The sequence below is a fragment of the Rattus rattus genome, chromosome 11 (assembly GCF_011064425.1).
Source record: "Rattus rattus isolate New Zealand chromosome 11, Rrattus_CSIRO_v1, whole genome shotgun sequence".
Classification (NCBI taxonomy): Eukaryota; Metazoa; Chordata; class Mammalia; order Rodentia; family Muridae; genus Rattus; species Rattus rattus.
The window spans coordinates 555,593-579,414 of NC_046164.1; the positions used below are offsets into that span (position 1 = coordinate 555,593).

Here is a 23,822-nt window from a genome sequence, read left to right on the forward strand (position 1 = left end):
AGGTATTTGTAGACCACAGAGCTTAAGGTGCTGGAAAAATGAAACCAAGGACCACCACGGCTACCCTAGGCAGTGCCGTTTAGCTCCTTTGTCTCAAACTAGAGTGAATTTTACAGACAGCATGAAAATGACTTTAGAAAAGAAGATGGTATTATAGGTAGGGCCTCAAGAGAAAAAACGCAGGAGAGGGCCTGCGTAGCAGGACTGGGTCCCAGACAATGGGCACTGACACCCGGCTAGACTCCAGGCTTTCACAGGACTTAGGGAAGAAGCTCCAGAGAGGCGATGGGGGCGGGCCAGTCCGTCCAGTCAGTCCTATGACCAGGGACCTCTTTTGGTCAAGTCTCAAGTGAAGCTTCCCCGCAGTGGGGCTCACTTAACTTGTGCAAATGGAAAAGAAAGATAGTAGGAAATTAAATTAAGAAAAATCGACTCTACCAGAAGAGAATCAAGTACACTCCTGGCCCAGAACAAGAATATATAAGGTTATAGGAAGCAAATGAATACCATGTTCAGACTGGGGTCCTATCTCCTATATATATATATATATATATATATATTTTTTTTTTTTTCTGATGTCCATACAGACACTGTGTGTTGTATGTGAGCATGTGTGCGTTCACACGAATTTTAAGAGGTATCTAAACAGACAAGTGGTGATTAGAGACAGCTACAAACTAGATCTGGCAAAGGACGGGTTAGACATTGATACTTCTCTTGTTCCCTCCTCTTCTCTTGAGCCCGCAATGAATTCTTCATATTCTTACTCTAGTGCGTGTGTCAACTAAAGTTCCCTGAAAATAGGCTCACCTGCGTTAAAAACTCTGGGAAGTAGATAGATGGTTTAGAATTTGTGGGGATGTGAGCAGTTGAAGTGTCTCAGGTTTAGAGCCAAATTCTCTTGGGCCAGCCAGCTGTAGCCCTCTTACTAGCTGATCATTGGTTCCTTCTGTGTTGGACCTAGCATTCTTGTTCTGTCAGAGGCAATGTTCTGGAATGCAGAACTTCAACTAAGTCAAAGGGTGAGAATGTCATCAGATAACATCTAAGGTGTAGGGCTGGGATTTTCCTGCTTTCCTGCAACTCAACTGCTTGATGGTCCCAGCAATGTACTTTTAAAGGGCTTTCATTTTTTTTGTTCTATAACTATAAAAGCTTCTTGAAAACTGTTACCACGTTGGATCATCCTTTTAAGAGTGACGTAAATACACATTCTCTGAGCATGGTCATTCATATTTGGCTCCAGAACAAAGCACCTCTTATTCTCTTTGAGGGGGAGCTATGTTTTTTTGCATAATAACAAGTGTAAAATTTAAAATACTCCCCTTAAAATTTTGTCACTCCTATCCACAGTGGACAAATACCCTCTTGGAGCAGCAAACATGTGATCTAGGTAGACCCAGGGCTCAGCTATGCATACCACCTCTCTGTTGGCAGTCTCTTCCAGAATAGCAGAATGAGTCTGATAAAAGATGGCAACCTTAAGGTCAGGAAGGTGCTGATCTGTAAACTAAAGTCAGCAATCATGGTGTGGCTATCCCATATTTGAAACATGGCTCTGGGGGCTGGCCAATTAGAGTTGAGAGCAGCCAAGATAAAACACCGTAAGGAATAACTCGGGTTTATTGTGGGAAAGAAGATTCTAAAGGCATGGCGGGTGCATATCTGCCCAGTCCATGTGCTGTTTAAGGCTTATTGCAAATATAAAGGGTGTGTGTGTGTGTGTGTGTGTGTGTGTGTGTGTGTGTGTGTGTGTTTCCAGGAACTAAATGGTCTAAGGTAGGATAGAAGTCCTTGGTCAGGATCAAATAAATTCTACCACATTTTCATAAACATCCTGAATGTTAAACAAGCTGGGATGTTTAAAAGAAGAACTAGGCATACTGTACTGACAGTTTCTTTCTTTCTTTCTTTTTTTTTTTTTAAACAGATTTATTTATTATATATAAGCACACTATAGCTGTCCTCAGACACACCAGAAGAGGGCATCAGATCTCATTACAGATGGTTGTGAGCTGCCATGTGGTGGCTAGGACTTGAACTCAGGACCACTGGAAGAACAGCCAGTGCTCTTAACCACTGAGCCATTTCTCCAGTCCTGAACTGACAATTTCAACATTAACATTTGCATTCATGTGTGTGAACAAATATATGAACAAACAAATACAGTTAGATACATTTTATTTAATAATTTCCATATATAAAATCAAGATAGTTTATTAAACTTTTTTGTAACTTTTTTGACAGTCTGGTTTAGTTGGTAAATTCTTTCTTTGAATAATAATAGTAAATGTCTAAATTAATACAAAGAGGACTGCTCTCACTTCCTCTCGCTCCCTCTTGCTCTCACCCTCTTCCCCCTTTGTCCCTCTGCTTCTCATTTCCTCTCCCCCCTTCTCTCCATGTGCTCATGGCCAGCTTCTACTCTTCTTCTCTCTCTCCACTTCTCTCTCTGCCCTACTACCCTCTTAACTCCCCTCCCTACACTCTGAATAAACTCTATTTATATTAACAAACCCCAAAAATACAAAGAGGACCAAAACAAACAAAAATTTAGTTCTATTCATGGATTACTTAAGCTAAGGACCTCAGTATTAAGATACTCCTATAGCAAATATATCTTTAAAATGCCCAAGGCAATGCCTGAATACAGCAGTTTCTTGAACACATAAGAAACCGTATGAGAGACATAAACTTTAAACAGATGTGATGAAGCCCTTAGGATGACCTTGTCTGTATATATTGCTGTTGCTTTAAATCCAGGAGTAAGATTTTTTTTTATCATTTTAGAAGTACGTATGTTATGAAGCTAAATTGATATTGTGACGTAGCTAAGTCCTGTGTCCTATACAATCTTGGTATAAGTGCCCATATAAACTTGAAGCATTTCTTTCAGTGCAAGGGAAACGTAGAGTTCCACGCAATTGAAGGCTAGAACTTGTTGTGTTTTATAAAAAGATAATGAGAGAAGGAATATGTTTGGTGGATGTGTAGTCTGGTGTGGGGGAAGGGTGTGCCTCCCTGGGCCCAGGCTGAGGCATCCCTTCCCCCTGGGGGTCCAGATACACACACACACACACACACACACACACACACACACACACACACACACACACACACACCATGTAGTACAGCATAGAGTTTATTCAGGGCATGGGGAGGGAAGTTGAGGGGGTAGAGACAGAGAAAAGCAGAAAGGGAGAGAGAGTGGGAGAGAGTAGAGGAGTAGAGGCTGGCTATGAGCATGTAGAGAGAGGAGGGAGGGGAATGGGGAGAGAGGGGTAAGGGACGAGAGATCAGGGGCAAGCGATCAGAGCCAAGAACAAGACTGGAGAGCATGGGAGATCGGAGGGGGAGGGAGCCAGCAGCCCCTTTTACAGTGAGTCAGGCACACCTGGCTGTTACCAGGTAACTGTAGGCGGAGCTTAGACCAAATGGTAACAGAACTCTACCAGTGTTTTCTACCAATGATCATTTAATTGTAAGTATGAGTAGCACGGAAGATAAGAGAGAATATTGGAAAATAAGGTGAGATCTGGAAAAAAAAATCAACAACTATGACAAACTCAAAGGAGAAACTAAGAAAGGGAAGGGGAAAGGGGATTTGTCCCTGGTCAGTTTTTTTTTTTTTTTGGAGCTTAGGACCGAACCCAGGGCCTTCGCTTGCTAGGCAAGTGCTCTACCACTGAGCTAAATCCCTAACCCCTCTGGTCAGCTTTCTATAGTCACACATAGCATGGTGTACTTACAAATTACTCTCACGTTGTGTGTGGCATTATGTAGCTCGCGTCAATGTCTATTAGATAATTATTGAATGTGCGTTCATATGCTTTCCCCAGTGAGTGGATATCGCATTCTTAATTTCACCTCTGGTCTTTCATGACAAAGATCTGAGTTGAATGAAGTATGTGGTATTCTGCGGACATATTTTTGGGGATTGCATTTTCTTTTCTTTCACATGTACAGTTTTACTTTTCTCCTCCCTAGTATTCTGTGCTGTTGTATTTGGTCTGTATAGGGGAAATTGTATGGCTTCCTGCCTTGAGCTCCTTTAATACATCAAAGCCCCTCTTTTTTGTTTGTATATTTGCTTACTGTTTTTATTGACTTTCCTCATTTATCTGTGGGGCATGACTCGGCAGGCTGAGATAGACAAACGTTCCACCATATTGTTAAAGTGGATTGTATATTATGCTTGCAAGATAATTACTATAGGCATTTTCTGAATTATATTAAACCACTATTCATGGCAGTCAGTTGACATAAACCACACATGTCGTATAGTCTGTGAAATATTCTAACAGCCCATGAAAAAAAAACTATCCCTTTTGAATACCCCCACTATGTAGGGATGTGTCACAATGTAGCATGTAAATGGGATTAATTTGTATCATGTAAATAATCCGGCTGGGCTGGTGGGATTTGTTGCTGAATAAGAATCAGAAAGGCTTTTAAAGTAAAAGAGAAAATTAAGTCTTTTAGTCATTGCAGTTAAAATTTGACCCATGGTCAGTGATTCTCTTCTGTCTGTGCTCTAGGCCGGGATAGATAACATCAGCTGCTACTGCTGCTGGCCTATGGGCAGTGAGGGAGTCTCCTGCCTCTGTGCCTTAGGCTGGGATAGTGTCAGTCAATATTTCCTGCTAACCTCTGGACAGGGATCCTTCTGTCTCTGGGCTTTAGGTCTTGGAGCAGCATCTGGTTTGGGGCAGCGATTCTGCTCTCTGTGGGCTCTAGGTGTTGGGATAGGGGTGTTATGGATGCTCAGCCCCCTTTGAGAAAAAAAACAAAAAACAAAAAAACAACCAACTCCCCAAACTAAGCTGATGTTGTGAATATGTTGGGCTTTCCTGGCCTTACTTTTTGGTACTTTTTACCTTAGGATGTAGTCATTTAAAGTATCTATACATTATTATGTAAGGAGGAAGTAAAGAATCCCAAATGGGAGGCAATAAATCATGAGGCAAGGCTGAGGCTAGTTTAGAAGCTTCTGATTAAGGACAGATTTCAGTTATTTTGGAAGGCCTTCCAAAGCTCTAACAACAAACTCTGTACACGGACAAGGCTGCTAACCTGAACCCGAACCCTACCTTGCTTGCACATAGGTGTGTTGCAAGCTTTGAGCTTATTCTCAACCGGTGACATAAGTTATCCCGTGTATGGGTTTCAGCACGAGTGCTTGGGCAGTCTCCCAATTACAAAGAGAAATACCCATATATAAGTGGGTCGAAGCACGGGTTTAGAAAAGCAAAGAGAAAGAAGAAGTGGTTGACTGGCTCTGACACCCTGTTTAACATTTCCGGATCAAACCAGTACCAGATTCCTAGGACGTAGTAGGGAGTCCAGCAGATGACAAAGGAGGTGGCAAATGCCACTGTCATCTTTAGAGTTCTCAGTCGAGCTCTTGGGATATTATTCTTGGATTGATTCAGCTGTAGTTCTGTTAAACAGAGACAAAGAGTGCTTAGTCAGCTTTCTCACAAAACTGAAATGATAAAAAAAAAGGAAGAAAAATTCATTAATTTTACCTATCTATTATAAGAAAATAATAAAATGATTTACTTAAAAATATTTCTACCCTCACCCAACCGGGAGTAGTAGTGTTCATTTGTAATACTCCTATCAGGGAAGCAAAGGCAGGAGGCTAGCCTGGGCTATGTAATAAATCCGTCTCAGCAAAAAAAAAAAAAAAAAGATATGTTTTTAGACCAAGTTTTCCCCTAGGGAAGAGTGAAGAGTAGTCTTTTAAATTTTAATTAAAGCAAGGAAGATTTGAAAAATGGAGGTATTTATACAATTAAAATATGAAATTGGTTGCTATATTCTAGACATCAGATGTTTGGTGTATTATTCCAGTAGGGGTACATTTTCAGTACTTATCCTGAGCTTTAATAGAATAATTATCCATTTAATTTGCATATATTAATTATAACAACAAGAGATTTCAATACGATGTGTATGTGTGTGAGTGTGTGCATGCCTGTGTGTGTGTGCACCTGTGTGTGCACACGTGTGTGTGTTTGTGTGGGCGCATGTGTGTGGTATTTGTTTGTATCATACTCACCCTCTCCTCCATAGCTCTCTTGCTCCCCCGCCCTCTTATTTCCTCCCGACCAGTCCCATTTCTACACCCATGCCTTCCCTTCAACCTCAACTTTTTGAGTGACTACCTGACTACCAGGGGTGGGGGTGAGGTGGGGGTAGGGTGGGGCTTTCTGGAGGACCTCCTGGAGATCCTAGCTGGCAAGGACCAGAGGTGATAGTCAGCCAAGGGGCGGGAGTGAGTGAGGTTCCGTGGTCAGGAATCTTGCAGTTCTGACAGAGTAACAACGGTGCTTCTCTGTTTCTACAGCTGTTATGGAGTAAAGGCAGACTACTGATCATCAGAGTAAAGGCAGACTAATGGTCATCAGAGTGGTGCAGATTATGTGTTTGCTTTGTTTCTTTTTTCATTACATGCCCATGGTTACAAGTTTAGTCACAATTAGAAAATACAAACAAAACAGATTTTATTCTTAGTATTAGCCCTAGAACTCTGATTTAGAGAATCTAAACAGTGTCTCCACCAAAGTCAATACATTTATTGTATGACAGCCTGATTTGGGGCTGGAAGCCTTTGTAGTTTTAAAGTACTCCAGACAAACAGAAAATATCTGACCTGGTCTTTTTATGAATAGCAAATACTACTGCCTAACTCCTTTTATTGGGTTTTATCATTTATGCTATAAAGTAGGAAAAGTTTATTCTTGTCAAGCTATGTTATTACTGAGTTTTATTCTTCCAGGGGTGTATGTACCCTGTAAGACTCCCTATCTTTAAACTACAATTTAGAGAGCTCTAAGCCTATAATACAAAAGGCCTAGAACCAGTAACCTTTTCTCTTGGCTAGTCAGAGTTTGCCAATTGTGTCTGTCAACCCTGCATACAGTTTGAGTTTGCTCACGTGCTAAGACCTCAAGAAGGTTCCCGTAGTAATGGCCTCTGGCCTCATCTAGCTCTGTGCTTATCTGTGCTTAATGATCTCCAGAGCATAAGAAAGACTTCCACACAGTGGCCAGATAAAGTTAAGTTTAGGATTTTCTCAAAAAGACTCAAACATAGTTTTCTCAGGAAAAGACATAAAACGAATTGCAATGCAGAACTTCTCCACAACACGCAGAGACCAAAACCCAAAAGTTAGAGATGGAAGGACGGTGAATGTTGCATTCAGCTCAGCTTTGAGGGAACTGTGACAAGCATCTGTGTTGGCTTTATGACTCCAACGGATGTGGCTGTGCCAATGGACCTAAAGAATGTCATGAAGGTTGCTGTCTTAGGGTTTCTACTGCTGCAACAAAATACTGTGGTGAAAAGTTGAGTTGAGGAAGAGAGGATTTGCTCAGCTTACACTTCCACATCACTGTTCTTCACCAAAGGAAATCAGGACAGGAACTCAAGCAGGGCAGGAACCTGGAGGCAGGAGCTGATGCAGAGGCCATGGAGGAGTGCTGCTTACCGGCCTGCTTCCTGTGGCTTGCTCGATCTGCTTTCTTATAGAACTCAGCGCTACCAGCCCAGCCCAGGGATGGCACCACCCACAATGGGCTGGACCCTCCCCCATGGATCACTGATTGAGAAAATGCCTTACATCTGGATCTCATGGGAGGGTTTCCTCAACTGCGGCTCCTTTCTCTCTGATGACTCTAGCTCAAGTTGACACAGAACCCAAGTAAGTTGCTTATCGGAGCAGTGGCACTTTATGAAATGGCTGTACCACTGTCAAAAATGCCCCCCCCCCAATTCTTTTTTTTTTTTTTTTTTTTTTTTTCCCATTTTCTTTTTTTTTTATTAACTTGAGTATTTCTTATATACATTTTAAATGTTATTCCCTTTCCGGTTTCGGGACAAACATCCCCCCCTCCCCCTTCCTTATGGGTGTTCCTCCCACCCCTCCCCCCATTGCTGCCCTCTCCCAACAGTCTAGTTCACTAGGGGTTCAGTCTTAGCAGGACCCAGGGCTTCCCTTCCACTGGTGCTCTTACTAGGATATTCATTTGCAACCCTCGAGGTCAGAGTCCAGGGTCAGTCCATGTATAGTCTTTGGGTAGTGGCTTAGTCCCTGAAACTCTGGTTGGTTTAGCATTGCTGTACATATGGGGTCTCGAGCTCCTTCAAGCTCTTCCAGTTCTTTCTCTGATTGTTCAACAGGGGTCCTGTTCTCAGTTCAGTGGTTTCCTGCTGGCATACGCCTCTGTATTTGCTGTATTCTGGCTGTGTCTCTCATGAGCGATCTGCATTCACATTTTGATCATCCGTCTTGAGTTTCATTTGTTCTAGGCATCTAGGGTAATTCAAGCATTTGGGCTAATAGCCACTTATCAATGAGTACATACCATGTATGTCTTTCTGTGATTGGGGTAGCTCACTCAGGATGATAGTTTCAGTTCCAACCATTTGCCTACAATTTCACAAAGTCATTGTTTTTTTGATAGCTGAGTAATATTCCATTGTGTAGATGTACCACATTTTCTGTATCCATTCCTCTGTTGAAGGGCATCTGGGTTCTTTTCCAGCTTCTGGCTATTATAAATAAGGCTGCGATGAACATAGTGGAGCACGTGTCTTTTTATATGTTGGGGCATCTTTTGGGTATATGCCCAGGAGAGGTATAGCTGGATCCTCAGGCAGTTCAATGTCCAATTTTCTGAGGAACCTCCAGACTGATTTCCAGAATGGTTGCAGCAGTCTGCAATCCCACCAACAATGGAGGAGTGTTCCCCTTTCTCCACATCCTCGCCAGCATTTGCTGTCACCTGAGTTTTTGATCTTAGCCTTTCTCACTGGTGTGAGGTGAAATCTCAGGGTTGTTTTGATTTGCATTTCCCTGATGACTAACGATGTTGAACATTTCTTTAGGTGTTTCTCAGCCATTCGGCATTCCTCAGCTGTGAATTCTCTGTTTAGCTCTGAACCCCATTTTTTAATAGGGTTATTTGCCTCCCTGCTGTCTAACTTCTTCAGTTCTTTGTATATTTTGGATATAAGCCCTCTATCTGTTGTAGGATTGGTAAAGATCTTTTCCCAATCTGTTGGTTGCCGTTTTGTCCTAACCACAGTGTCCTTTGCCTTACAGAAGCTTTGCAGTTTTATGAGATCCCATTTGTCGATTCTTGATCTTAGAGCATAAGCCATGGGTGTTTTGTTCAGGAAATTTTTTCCAGTGCCCATGTGTTCCAAATGCTTCCCTAGTTTTTCTTCTATTAGTTTGAGGTATCTGGTTTGATGTGGAGGTCCTTGATCCACTTGGACTTAAGCTTTGTACAGGGTGATAAGCATGGATCGATCTGCATTCTTCTACATGTTGACCTCCAGTTGAACCAGCACCATTTGCTGAAAATGCTATCTTTTTCCATTGGATGGTTTTGGCTCCTTTGTCAAAAATCAAGTGCCCATAGGTGTGTGGGTTCATTTCTGGGTCTTCAATTCTGTTCCATTGGTCTATCTGTCTGTCTCTGTACCAATACCATGCAGTTTTATCACTATTGCTCTGTAATACTGCTTGAGATCTGGGATAGTGATTCCCCTGAAGTCCTTTTTTATTGTTGAGGATAGTTTTAGCTATCCTGGGTTTTTGTTATTCCAGATGAATTTGCAAATTGTTCTGTCTAACTCTTTGAAGAATTGGATTGGTATTTTGATGGGGATTGCATTGAATCTGTAGATCGCTTTTTGGTAGAAATGGCCATTTTACTATATTAATCCTGCCAATCCATGAGCATGGGAGATCTTTCCATCTTCTGAGATCTTCTTCAATTTCTTTCTTCAGAGTCTTGAAGTTCTTATTGTACAGATCTTTCCCTTGCTTGGTTAAAGTCACCCCGAGGTACTTTATATTATTTGGATCTATTATGAAGGGTGTCATTTCCCTAATTTCTTTCTCGGCCTGTTTCTCTTTTGTGTAGAGGAAGGCTACTGATTTATTTGCGTTAATTTTATACCCAGCCACTTTGCTGAAGTTGTTTATCAGCTTTAGTAGTTCTCTGGTGGAACTTTTGGCATCATTTAAATATACTATCATATCATCTGCAAATAGTGATATTTTGACTTCTTCTTTTTCCGATCTGTATCCTTGACCTCCTTTGTTGTCTTATTGCTCTGGCTAGAACTTCAAGAACTATATTGAATAAGTAGGGAGAGAGTGGGCAGCCTTGTCTAGTCCCTGATTTTAGTGCCCCCCACCAATTCTTAACTGTGCATCATAAATCTTCAAGGACGCGTCAGAACTTCTGAGCCCTTATGTGACCTTTATTCAAGGTGAAAAATGAGAATATGAGGTATCAGTAAAAGATCTCATCTATAAATTGAGCATATAGTGGAAAAGACCTTATTTCAAGGGGCGATTATTATTAAACGACCTAATATTTATGAACTGCTTGCCACCATGCCTAAAGCACTACCCCTCTGCGTGAAGTGTTGCTATTTAAATACCATTTGTCTAAGAACGATTCTTACATCTAAGGAGTACGTACTGCGTGGGTCTTGATGAAGGACTCGTGTGAGGGCAAAGATGATTTTGGCATTGCAGATTAGCATGATGAGAAGAGGGATGATGAAGAGGCAGCTGAAGGTGAAAAAGTTGTAGAAGGCTTCATGCCACCATTGCGGAAAGCTGCAGTGGGTCACACATTGCGAGAAAACCGCTGGCCCAGAGCCGTCGGCTAGGTAGATCATCCTGAAGATATATAACTGTGAAAGAAACAAGAGAAAGTTATGTCTCCTTGCCCGGAAGTGTTGAAAGTGTTACTTCCTCCTTTCTTCTGACTTTCAAACCTAAAGCAATTTCTGAAATCCTTGGCACAGCGTTCCGACCGTTGTATTGAAATTTGTAAGTGCGATTTCCTTGAACTGTGTTTGTCTTCATGAAAGTGATTTTGGGGTTGGAGAGATGGCGGAGTGGTTAGGCGCACTGACTGCTCTTCCGGGGGGTCCTGAGTTCAATTCCCAGCAACCACATGGTGACTCACAACCATCTGTAATGGGATCCGAGGCCTCTTCTGATGTGTTTGAAGAGAGTGACAGTGTACTCACATAAAATAAACAAATAAATTAAAACAACAACAACAAAAAAGTGATTTTGTTCATTCTATATCCATAGTGTTTGAAACTGTGTTTTTAGAATATATCCCTAAAAATACATATTAAGTTTGTTTTAGACATTGAAAGGCCTAATAAAATGCTATACTTTTAAATTTTTAATTAATTAATTAATTAATTTTTGGTTTTTCAAGACAGGGTTTCTCTGTGTAACAGAGCTCTGGTTGTCTTGGTTTTGTTTTGTAGACCAGGCTGGCCTCAAACTCACAGAGATCCACATGCCTCTGCTTCTGCGTACTGGGATTAAAGTCCTACGCCACCATGCCTGGCCCACATGTTATAAATTTTAAAATGGTCAAAACTTGAGAATGCTCTCAAGACTTCTCTTCTGATAATATTGACCAGAAGGTAGACATGAACAGTGGCACTGGGAGAGAGATCTGGTGGGAGGGAGTTCCATGCTTGTTATTTCTGGCATGAAAAGTTATAAAACCTGGGCACCAGATTTCAATATAAAGCTTCACTTTTAAAAAAACAAAAGGGTTTTACTGGCTGATAGCCATGAGATCAGTACTGAAGGTTGCCTTGGACAGTTTCAGAAAGAAGTTATCTCTGAGACACCAAGGAAACTAAAATTGTATCTTGGGAGCGGGTACCTATCTCCTGGGATTAGAACGCTCCTTTGTGTTTAAACATCCTTGAGGCTGCAGATAGGTCTCTCCCACTGTATCAGAAGTAAAGCGCCTGGGAAGTTTCCCACGCACTCCGCTAGAGAAGAGCTGGCATCCTCAAAAGACCTTGGCTCCACTCTACGACCTTGCACTTTGTCTCTCCCCTACACTGTTTTCTAGAGGGTCACGGGGAGAAATACCCAAAAAGAAACATCTGTTCCATCGTGACTTGGGAGGGAAAAGAGGTCACTTTACCCACAAATATGCTGCCCACCCCATATTCATAAAACCTCTCTAAAGTCCAGGGCCCAGGACTCACTGTGCAGCTGGCTCCTCTGAGAGAGCTCATCATGATTTTCTCTTTCTCTTTTTTTTTCTTTTTAATTTAAATAACTATGGGCTTTAGTCATGACAAAAACAAGAACTACTTATACAGTAGGGGTGATCACTTCTGTACATACATACACACATACATATACATACAGGCACACATATGTCATTGTCTACATTCAATTCCAATTAAAAGAGAAAAGTTGCAGGTTCGGTAGGCAACTAAAGTGTTAGCAGTAAGCCTGTAGCGAACTTCTGCCTTTCAGTACTGTCAAAAGATTGCCAGCTGAACTCAAAGCAACATAAAACAATCAAAATAAGTAATTACCAAATCTCCCAATCACTGCTTTGTCACACTAAGTCAGTAGGGATATAAAGGTGACCTGGAAGAAGAATGCCACACGGATCACATTAAAAGAGCCCCTCTGTGGGAGGAGAAGCCCTTGGTCCTGCCAAGGCTGGATTCCCCCCCCGACCCCCAGTGTAGGGAAATGTCAGGGCAGGGAGGCAGGCAGGAGTGGGTGGTTGGGTGGGGGAAAGGGGATAACATTTGAAATGTAGGTAAAAAAAATATCGAATAAAAAAATAGCCCCTTTTCTCAGAATGAGAAAATCCTACACCCTTAGCTGATTTTCTCTTCCCACCTTTTTATCTGCATGATAATATGGCAATCATCCAAATCAATAAAAGTAATTAAATACCTGGTGATGTTGCTGCCAAACTTAAAAAATAAAGTGTTTCATAATTAAAAGGCAACAATGTGTCAGAAAACTTGTTTTGAAAATGTTCTCTCAAATCTTAACACATTAGAGCTTTTAAATTAACAAATAGTGTACGGATACTTTTGTACTTAATTTAGTCTTCTTTTTTTTTTTTTTCCCAATGGGGGATGACACTCACTGCAATTTCTTTGGAGTGCTTGCTTGCTTTTCTTTTTCCAAACGAATGTTTGCTTATACATTTGGAGTCTTTTGACTGCATCCTTTCTTCCATGAAGAGAAGAATGGGGAGAACCCCTCCCCACCCCAACAATAGCAGGCCAATTAGTTACATCACTACTAGGAGTGGCAGCAACGTAAAAGGACAGCAGTGCATTTTTGGCAAGATGCTGTGCAAACCCACACCTCTATGTGCTGTTGGTGGGAATGCAAATTGGTACAGCCATGATGGAGTATGTTAGATATCATTTGACAATAACTAACAGTTACAAATGCAGTGGATCATTTTGGTTGTCAACTTGACTGGATCAGGAACTGCCTGGAAAGCTGGTTAAACATATTTCTGTATGTGTCTGTGAAGGCGCATCCCAGAGATGACTGACATGTGGCTCAGCCAACAGCAGAGGATCCACTTCAGTACTGCCTTATGGCTTAAGGCCCGCATAGAGCCAAGTGTGGAAAGAGGGGAACTTGGGCCTGCATTCCTCTACATTTCCACAGCTCTTGCATGTTCTGGCTGATGTCATTGCCTTAGACAACAGGCTCCTGGTTGCTCAGCTTTTGGGTTTGCTTTTATAGTGACAACGATCCACCTAGCTTCCCCCCAACCTCCTCCAGTCAAACTGGTCTCTGTTGCTTTGAAACTTCCAGTTTCTGGCTTTCCCAGGCTTCTGTCTGCAGATCAAGGTCGGGGGGATTGTCCTGCCTCTGATTGGGTAAGCCTGTGGGAGGCACAGAGGCCCTTGTGCTCATAGATAAGAACAAGGAGAGCCAGGAATGCTAAACACACAGGGCTGTCTGTTCAAGTGGAAACACATAAAGCCTCTTTTCCAGCCAGAAGGCTGGGGGGTGGATGTGGTTAACAGCCCGGTGCCTTTGCACTTTCTGTGTGGTTGGGACCACACCAAATCCTCTCCCAGACCCTTAGCATCAGCTTGCCAATTTATAGGAAGATCCTTATGGAAGATGCCATATGCCAATCTGTAGGACCCATCTTTATGAAACATCTCCCATATACTTCACAAAGACTTTTGATGTGATCATTGTGTACATGGGATTGAATCATTTATCACCAGAAAAATTTTCACCAAGTTCTGCCGTGTCTAAATATCCCTAAATAAACAAGCTGTGGGGGTGGGAGGGATCAGACTGCTAAAGTTTGAACCAACACCAGTTATCAGTTGTGTAGAACATAACTACTTTCTGGTCTCGGGTGGGTCATTGCTCTCCTGCCTATGAAAGTCGAAGAGGGCCCCACATAAGCCAGTCTAATAAATCCCCTCTTAGAGTTCTATATACATTCTATTGACTCTATTCCTCTGGATAATTCTAAGACAGCATTGATTCACCACCAGTCTTACACCCAGAGATCTAATTTGGACATACATCCATAAACCCATTACGTGGAAGTAATTGTGCGGGATATTACTCACATATGATGTAACCAAAGAGTGTCAGAGACCTACACAATCTTTTACAGAACAGTGGCTGAATGAATTATGGGAGGCTATACAATTATGGGATACTACAGAGTAGTAAGGCAGGCAAGAGCCTATTTGTGACTGTGTCTGTGTATTTTTATGTTTATGTTTATTTCATTTCTGCCCTTGAGAGCAGGTCGAAGCTTGGTTTCCACATTCCTTCCTTTACCAAAAGAATCCAGTGCTCACTGGAGTAGGTGGCCCAAAGCCTGAGGCAGACAAAATACAATACATTCTTCAGCTGGCGGTGCCAGAGTCTGGAATTTTAGAGACCTGAGTAGGTAAGAGAGACTAAAATCCAGTTGGATAAATCTGAGACAGCTTAATAATCAAAGGACAAGAAAGAAACTAATAAAAGGTAATGATAAAAGTAGGATATGAAGTCACACCCCTTTAATTCTAGCATTTGGGAGGTAGAGAGGCAAGCAGACCTCAGTCATAGCACAGCAAGTTCCAAGCCAGCCACAGCTACAGCAAGACTCTGTTTAGAAACCAACCAACAAAAGGTGGTGATAAACTATCAAACAAAGCAAGGACCCATGAATCTGCATGTATGTAAATTACACAAAAGGGCATAACTAACACTTTCCTTTAATACAGAATGATAATTAATAAAGTAAAGGGAATAGACGAAATGGAACTGTTTGCTGATCACTATAATGCTGACCAGCAAAAATCATCAATAGTTGGCAAAAATAATCAGTGAAATTTTGAGAATAGGACATTGAGAACATACTGGAGCATCACCCCCTAGATGTTTATTCATTATGAAGAGCAAGACAATTTTATAATGGGAAAATAACCATATGGTTAACGTTACAGATGATAGATCAAGTAGACATCATTTGTTTCCTTAGACAAGGCATTGAGATGAAGCCAACGTTACATCTTCCCTATACTTATCTAAGCTATACTTCTGGGAAAACCTGAGGTAAACTGAAGCTGAAGAGCAGTTTGCAAATAGCCCATTGTCTCCAAAAGTATCGCTCTTAGAAAACACAGAAGGAGACGGGAACAGTTCCAGCCGAAGGGACTTCGGCGACAGCACGGGAACATCTAACTTTGGGTTTTCTTTTGTTGAAAGAGCAGAAATTGGGCTGGAGAGATGGCTCAGTGGTTAAGAGCACTGACTGCTCTTCCCAAGGTCCTGAGTTCAAACCCCAGCAACCACATGGTGGCTCACAACTATCTGTAATGGGATCTGATGCCCTCTTTATAATAAATAAATAAATAAATAAACAAACAAACAAACAAAGAGCAGAAATTGGGGACGTCTAGGAGGATTGGGAGAGGGGGAAACATGATCAAAATACATTATTTAAAGATCGTCTAAGGAAAATTTGTTTTAGAAAGCAGAAAGTAAACTAGGATGACAAGTGAGATTTGATTAGGGGGATATAGATTAAATGATAGTATCCCATGAGCGCTAATTTTCTCATTTTAAACCCCTAGTGTGTGTGTGTGTGTGTGTGTGTGTGTGTGTGTGTGTGTGTGTGTGTGTACATGAGATCTCTTAAACACACAGCGAAGCCCAGACTGGTAAAGAAACGCCATATCCCCAACTTTTAAACAACTCAGAAGCATCTAAGAGCGAAGACGGCTGTGGTGGTTTGAATGAGAATGTCCCTCACCGGTTCATAGATTTGCAAGCTTACAGCGCGGTAGACGAACTGTTTGGAAGGACTTGTGGTCTTGCTGGAGAAAGTGTGTTGTTGAGAGTGGGCTTTAAGGTTTCAAAAGCGCACCGAAGGCTCAGCCCTCTCCCAAATCTCTGCCCTCTGATTACAAGCCAGGATGTCAAGTTCTCAGCCACTGTTGCAGCGCGATGCCTGCTTGCTTTCTGCCATGATGATCATGAACTAGCCCACTAGAAGTGCAAGCAAGCCCCAACTCGATGCTTTCTTTTTTAAGAGTTGTCTTGGTCACAATGTCTTTTCACAGCAATAGGACAGAATAGCACAGAAAATGCTATACTTGGTGATGGACAACCCATGATATCTAAGAAATCATAAAGTCCTTGCAACCTTACTCTGAGTGTGAAATCCTGTTCTAAAATGATATCTTTATTTTAAACTTCTAAAAAGCACAACTTGAATACATTAATGAAAATATTGTAAGTCATGTTCAAAAATAAACTCCAGGGCTGGGGTGTCGGCTTAATATTTAACAGTGCCTAAGTTTTACTCTCAGCACCAAGTCAGGTAGGTGGCTTACAACTTCCTGTAGCGGTAGCCTCAGGGGATCTAGTGCCCTCTTGTGGCCTCCATGAGCATAGCACACACAAGTAAAACTTAAGTCTCCCAAAACCAAACCAAAACAAACAAAAAAATCAGTAAGTAAATTCTAGTAGAGACGCATTCTTTTCACCCACCCTGACTCATGAAGCACATTTTTTTTAATGTTTGTCATTTTCAAGCGTTCTTTGGAGAAACTTCATTTTGCTGTGTAACATTATGTGGATACAAAGAAGAGAAGAAAAACATTTAAAAGTCGACAGCTAGTAAATTTGAACACATGCTTTTGATATTATCAAATGATGGCTAATATGTTATAGTTTTTTTTTCCCCCATTGATTAAGATATTTGAGTTTACTGAGCAGTTCGTCCTGGATTTCTTTCCTTTGGGAGGTTATAGAGTAGGAGTGGAGCATGCTTTTTAAAAAAGGGTCCTGAAATATGCTTTTTCTTTGTGGAGTAGAAGAACAACTGTATCTTACGTTTGTACTTACAACATTGATTGTTTTTCAACTTCAGATTTTTTGTCAAGTAGAAAATAAAGCTTAAATTAATCCACTAGGGGGCAGCAAAGGACCATACTATCGTCCCAAAACCCGGAAACCCAAACAAGTCAGCCACTTTTATCTTAAGATCCAGGTCTACTTTCGCCTACATTATAAGTGGAGTCGTTCGTTACCTCATACATCTTTTCGCCTTGACTCTATTTAAGCTGAAGTTTTAAAGTAGCTTAAACAGATGTATATATTTTTCTCTCTTTTTCTTGTTCCTATCCGTGTCTATTTTACCAGAGTCAAGAACTCAGTTCTGGTTCTTGCCCTCTCTTTGCTCTTCTCTTCCCTGCTTTTCCCCTTGTCCCTTCTCTCCCATTCCCCACCCCTCCACGTGCCCATGGCCGGCCTCCTTTCCTCTCTTCTTCTACTCTTTTTCTCTCATTAAACTTTTCCACGTGGGGAAAAAAATAAAGAAGAACCCGGTTTCCCTTCTTCGCAAGCGAGTGAAGATTCTTATTTCTTCTTTGAAAATGATACTTTATCCACGTCTGGGAATGTATCAAGTGGATTATACAGATAATAAGTAATAGACTAATTAGTTTTAAACCCCAGAAGTTCAGGAAAGTCCATGGGGATTCAAATATGACCCATGAATTCATTTGTTTTAGCCTTGGTTCGATTTGTTTTCTGCACCGTGTTCGTTCAAGCGATCAGTATGGAGTTCCACTTGGCTCTCCGTGGTTCCTTCGTCCTTGGATTCTGCCTTCAGTTTCTGTTTATCTTTTTCTTTCCCTTATCCGTGATTCATGGTCTTCTCAGTGTTTGCTTCATTTTGCTATAAGCCAGAACATTCTGTTTCTCTTTTCTGGAAGCAATTGAAGATATAGATTTGTTCTTAGAATGCGATCCTCCACCCGCAGTTTGCCAAGCCAACTACAGCTCACAGCCTAAATTTTCCTAAATGTGAGTTGAGTGTTTTTTAATCTTTTTTTAACTTTAGCTTCTTCAGCCGTGTAGTAGAAATCATAATAGACTCTTCCTCGCCGTGATGCCATGACAACTGAGTTTTACATACGAAGTCCCTGAAGGAATGCTTATGAAGCTAACAGGAGCTTGAGCCCAGGCAACATTATAAACATCTGAGGCACACTTTTCTTTGTACTCATAAGTATAGTCACACAGCAATAAATCCATACTGTGTACTTTCCCCCTTCCATACATTTGTTAATTTAAATTTCCCTTCCTATGGGCTAAGCTTGCCTACTGTGCTGGAGTGTAGTAATTAAAAGCTCTGGCTATCTGTGGCCCATGGGTGCTTGTGGGCACCATTCACAGATCCCCTGCCCTTACGATATCAAGTCCGGTGCCAGTCCTCGCTGTGTGCTTATTGTCCACACACTGGACAGTAGATGGGGGAATAACCAGTGCAGAGCCATGGGCTACAAGTGGAATTCTATCTTTGGCTTGGTTTTGGATAGACGTAAGCCCAAGCTGGTCTGGAATAAACAGTTTTATCAAGGGAGAGCGTCAACCTCCTACGCTTAGTCTCTGTCTCCCGTATGCTGAGATCGCGGGTGTGCCACCACGTCAGGTTTGGGTTTTTTCAAGCAGGGAATGTAGAACACAGAAAAGTCCCCGGGACAAACTGCAGCTTTTAGACTGTGGACGTGGGCGAGCCTTCCAGAGGGCCTTCACAGGCAACCTTGATACCCTAGATCAATGCTTCTGAGTGCTAAGTCTTAATCAGTGTACACAGGCTATTTTAATCCCGATGCTTCATTGGCAGTTTGTGGTTTGAAAGGTCAATAAAGTTTTGATGTTCTCTTGCGGGGGGGGGGGTGTCCAGGAAGTCTGTTCTGAGAATTTGTCTCTTAGAAATGATAGGGTCACTGCGCCCATGATACCTTAACAACAGAGCTGCACGGAAAAGACCTGAAGAATGATAACAATAGACACAGTGACTTGGAAGGAGGAGAGCTCATAGCTCCCACTCCTAGACAAAGAACTACAGGCAATTAACAACAACAGACAGGAGAATTAGTCCTTCCAAGGAGTGAGTCTCCTCTGTGTATCAAGTACCAAGTGTTCATCCCTGACGTCTCACACATACACACACACACACACACACACACACACACACACACAGACACACACACAGACACACACACACAGACACACACACACACACATAGACACGCACACATAGACACACACACACAGACACACACAGACACACACACACATAAACACCACACACAGGCACACACAAACACGAAAACACATAGAAACACAAGCCCACCCCCACATACAAAAAAATGAACACACAACAAAACAAAAACACCACACACACACACACACACAGACACACACAGCCCCACACAGACACACACACAGACACACAGACACAGACAGAGACACACACAGACACACAGACACACAGACACAGGCACACACACACACATAGACCACACAGACACGTAGACACAGACACACAGACGCAGACACACAGACACATACATATAGATACACACGCATAGACACACACAGACACACAGACACACACTCACACATATACACATGCGCAGCACTAAATGTATTAAGAAGTTGTATTTCTCCTTTATATATTTATTTGTATATCATATGAGCAAAGATTACCGTGCACATGCCAATATAATATAATTTTATGCTTATCTCTTAACTATGTCTAATAGTAATTAGATTCCTAGTTGTATATAGGTAAATTGCCATTTGAACAAATAGCTTACTGTTATTTATACCTTGCCTATAGAATTAACTGTATTATGTTAAAATTTTCTACTCATTAGACGTACCCTGAGCATCTCACATAACATTCATGTGCTTAATTTCTTCATGTGAAAAATAAGAAAATATGTAATTTATATTACTGTTGGGAACATTTGTGAACTATTGCAATATAAAGGCACTTAGCACAATTCTGACACATATTTTTGTCTTTAACGATTACTTATCATCTTATTATTATTACTACTGAGTCTAGCATGCTACTCCTGTGCCATAAACAATATTTGGTTTATTGCTCATGGGAGGTAAGTGTTTATCGAGTTTAAGCTGCTTGTCAAGTTCAAAAGTGCATTTTCCTTAGTAAATCAGCTCATGTGTCTAGGCAAGTCCCCGAGTATCATCAAACCATACTTCCTTACGCCAAAAACCAAGGTGTGTCCCATGTTTCTTGCCTACAGGCTTGTGTCAACTATAGCGTTTAAAAGCTGTTTTGGTAATACTCCGCATGAACAAGATAAGCCAGGAGCAGAAACTCTTCCTGCAAATTCTTTGTGACTCTGCACTCTTGTGGTCTTAGATGAGTCTCATTAAGGAATGTGTCTTTTAATCGTGTACAGCCACACCTAAATTAGGAAATGTATGGTCATAAATAAGAACTTCTCCCAATGCTTGTGTGCTAATATAGCTTGTCCCCTGTCTCCCTCCTCTCCCTTTCCTCCTTTCTTCCCCTTCTAACTTATTTTCACGATGAGTATAAGACTGGAGTTGTCATCTTCTGGCACAAAGAGCTTTCCGTGTAACTTTGGATCAGGGTCCCCATGACAAAGTTCACTAATTACTGAGTTCAAACTCAATTTTTGAAAAAGGTGAATAATTCTTTTCTACGTAATCATTGTCTTTTACTCTTTCCTAAAGGAAAAAAAAATTCCTCATTTTCCACTTGCTTTCTTGCTAACTTCAAAAACCTTGTTATGAAGAAAAACATGAACACAGACAAGAAATATTAACTTAATCATTAAAATTAAAGAAACATAGTGGGTAGTTTTACATGTACTATGACATTCTTGAAATGGCTTATCATTTATATGTTTGTCTGTTTTGAGCCATCTACCCACGGTAGCCTTGTGCTTTCGATCCTGCTGCTGCAGCCTCCCAGATGTTGGTATTGAAAGAATATATTACCACACCAGGCTTAAATAATGTTCTCAAAGTTACGCCTGCAAGAGTGTGGCTAGCAGGTACACAGCTCTGAGTCTGATCCCCATCATTACAAAGGCTGGATTCGGTGTTGCACACAGGAAACAGAGGCAGGAGGCTCACAAGTTCAAGGTCATCTTCTGCTACATAGCTCATTTGAGGCCGTCCGGGGCTCTTCAAGACAAGCAGATGAGTGTTTCCAGCACATGTCAGCAGTTTTTGATTCCTCTGATATCATCCTACCCTCACTTAGCCATGTCATTGCTAGATGAGCCAATATTATTATTTTTTGTCTCATTCTTCCTGGAAAAATATGTAAGAACCTTCATTTAGTTTTCCATCCTTCTAAACCTTTCATAATCATTTCGTATTAAATGTACTACTTCTTTGTCTTCTTATACATGTCTATTTTGAGGTTTTCATATCTAGTTGTACTAGTTTTACATACATTTTTCCTACAAAACCCCACCTCCACTTTGTATTTTATTTTCTTTGAGAAAACTAAACGACTAACCAATAAGCACTGCTCACACTTTAAGGGGAAAAAAGTGGAAAATACAGGGCTACAAACCTTAGCTAATTAACCTCACTTCAAGGGACGTGTCTGAGAGACCCTCTCTTAGTATGTGTTGTCCACTAGGAGTCATTATGTTTGTCACCAGGGAAATAAGAACATCTCAGCTGTCCCCATTTCTTCTGCTGTTTGCTACATATTCATTAGATACCCATTCTCTCAATTCAGCGAGGCAACATGGACTTGGCACCTTGCAGTACTTAATGAGTTCTGCACAGTGATCTTGCTTGTTAGACATGTGGACGGTTTAGAATGTTTACACAGATTTCTATTCTTTCTGTCAGGTACGCTTTTGCTGGAACTTAGAGAACGCTTACTTCTTCTGACATCTCGAACCCCGGTTTCCACACAGAGCACTGTAAAACGTAAACAACGTATCCATCTGTCAGTGATGGGCTCTTTAGAGTTGCAAGAATGGTCATGTTTCCTTCGGTGATCTGACTTTTTGAAAGTCAGATCTTGCAGGGCGATTAGCCAAGAGCAAACATAATAATCAAGAGAATTCTTTCTTGGTGGCAGTGACAGAGAGAGCTCTTAGATGGTACCTAGTAAATCTCAAGCAAGAAAGGTCTAAATATTTTTCACCGATGTAAGTTTCATAGCTCTTAAGCATTCTCTCCATTAACCACTAAATCGATTTCGACCACAGCAAATGGGGAAACAGAAGAAGCAGAGTACAAAGGGCCCACGCCTGTAACCCCTCTTAGGGAAGGCTGAAACTGTAGGCTTTTAGTTTGACAACAGTGTTGGGAACATAGCAAAACACTCTTTTAAGTCCTCCTAAGTAGAAGAACAAGAAAGAGGGAGGGGAAGAGGATGTAGTTAGTTGTGTGACGACATTTTAGGGGACATTTTAATAAGACAACACTTTGATACATGATTCTCCTAATCAACACGAAAGCAGGTGAACATTTATCCTATTTTATAAGTAAATCAAAAGGAACTCAGAGAAAGTAAGAAGTTTGCCCCCCCCAAAAAACCAAAGTAGTCAGGGTTAAAGTGTATTCTCTGACTTTCAGGGACCAAGTTCTTGAAGACCATACAGTAGGTGCTGCCCGCACTCTAGATTAGACAGGAAATCACCACGCTCACACAAGCTCAGGAGTAATGGTTTACCTGTGGTCCCGCAAAGACAATGCTGAGAATCCAGGCGAGGCTGATCATAGACCGTTCAAGCTTGCTGTTGCTTTGGACAGCAAAGGGCTGAGTGACGGCCAGGGAGCGGTCCAGGCTAATCACCACCATCATGAAGGCTGGGGCATACATCGAGAAGAGCTTCAGATAGCTGAGAACTTTGCAAAGGAACTCTCCAGCGTACCACTGCACGGTGATATTCCACATCCCATCCAGCGGCATGACGATTAGAGTCTCCAGGAGGTTGGCTAAGGTCAAATGCTTTAAAAGCACCTTCATCCTTGAGAGCTTTTTTCCTTTCTTCCTCTTCTGGGTCCACTTCTGCAGCTTTACCAAGAAAGAGGCATTGAAGGCAGTAGAGAGTAGGAAAAGGAAGAAAGTCACCGTCACTCGGATCTTTCCAGATAAGGTTAGAGTCGGGAGCTTGCCCTGTGTCAGGGGGATGCTGTTGTTGATGGCTGAGCAGTGATTTTGGTCCTGCTCAAGAGACGCATTGTTAGCCATGTTTCTCCAAGGACGGGCTTCAAGAGTCGAGTCTCTGTTACTGCTGATGTTTTTTTATCGTAACGGAACGCAAAGCGCTGTTGCTTTCTGCCTTCTTTAGAGGGAAACGTCACAGGCTTACATTTATGTCAAATTTATTTTCCCCGAGATACTCCGGGACTTAATGCGAAAGATCAAGGTAAACTTGTTTTGCGGTTTATAATCTAAGAGAGTGCTAACAGAAGATGCTAAGCACTTCTGAAGGCCAAGTGTAACTGTACCCCCTCAGCAGATGGACCATTCTTTTTTCATGGCGTTTTATCGTGGGCGAGGAAGGACACTTGCCGTCTAATTCTGAAGTTAAAAGTGACTCATAACATTATCCGATTAACTCTAATGAATACGTTTTTCTAAAAACTGCTGTGACTAGACAGATGCAAAAGGAAATAC

At 41.5% G+C, this 23,822-nt stretch overlaps 1 protein-coding gene across 2 annotated transcripts; it reads right to left on the reverse strand.

Annotated features, from left to right (window-relative positions):
- Nucleotides 1-3,952: 3,952 nt before the first annotated feature.
- Nucleotides 3,953-23,473, reverse strand: Gnrhr (gonadotropin releasing hormone receptor). 2 transcript variants are annotated; one of them, XM_032916489.1, is made up of 3 exons: nt 22,872-23,473; nt 10,509-10,725; nt 3,953-5,440 (listed from the first exon to the last, which is right to left on the reverse strand). In XM_032916489.1, the coding sequence occupies exons 1-3, from the start codon at nt 23,391-23,393 to the stop codon at nt 5,196-5,198; spliced, it is 984 nt and encodes a 327-aa protein (XP_032772380.1). In that variant the 5' UTR covers nt 23,394-23,473; the 3' UTR covers nt 3,953-5,195. The 2 variants fall into 2 exon arrangements, with proteins under 2 accessions (XP_032772380.1, XP_032772379.1); XM_032916488.1 differs by having other exon boundaries at nt 5,413-5,440; nt 10,509-10,600; nt 22,872-23,393.
- Nucleotides 23,474-23,822: the final 349 nt, after the last annotated feature.

Excerpts from the sequence above, each read along its gene's own strand:
- Gnrhr (XM_032916489.1), bottom strand. The coding sequence starts at position 23,393 with ATGGCTAACAATGCGTCTCTTGAGCAGGACCAAAATCACTGCTCAGCC. Across the intron at positions 10,726-22,871 it reads TTGTCTTTGCGGGACCACAG|TTATATATCTTCAGGATGAT; the intron begins GTAAACCATTAC and ends TTTCTTTCACAG. Across the intron at positions 5,441-10,508 it reads CCTTCATCAAGACCCACGCA|AACTACAGCTGAATCAATCC; the intron begins GTACGTACTCCT and ends TCTGTTTAACAG.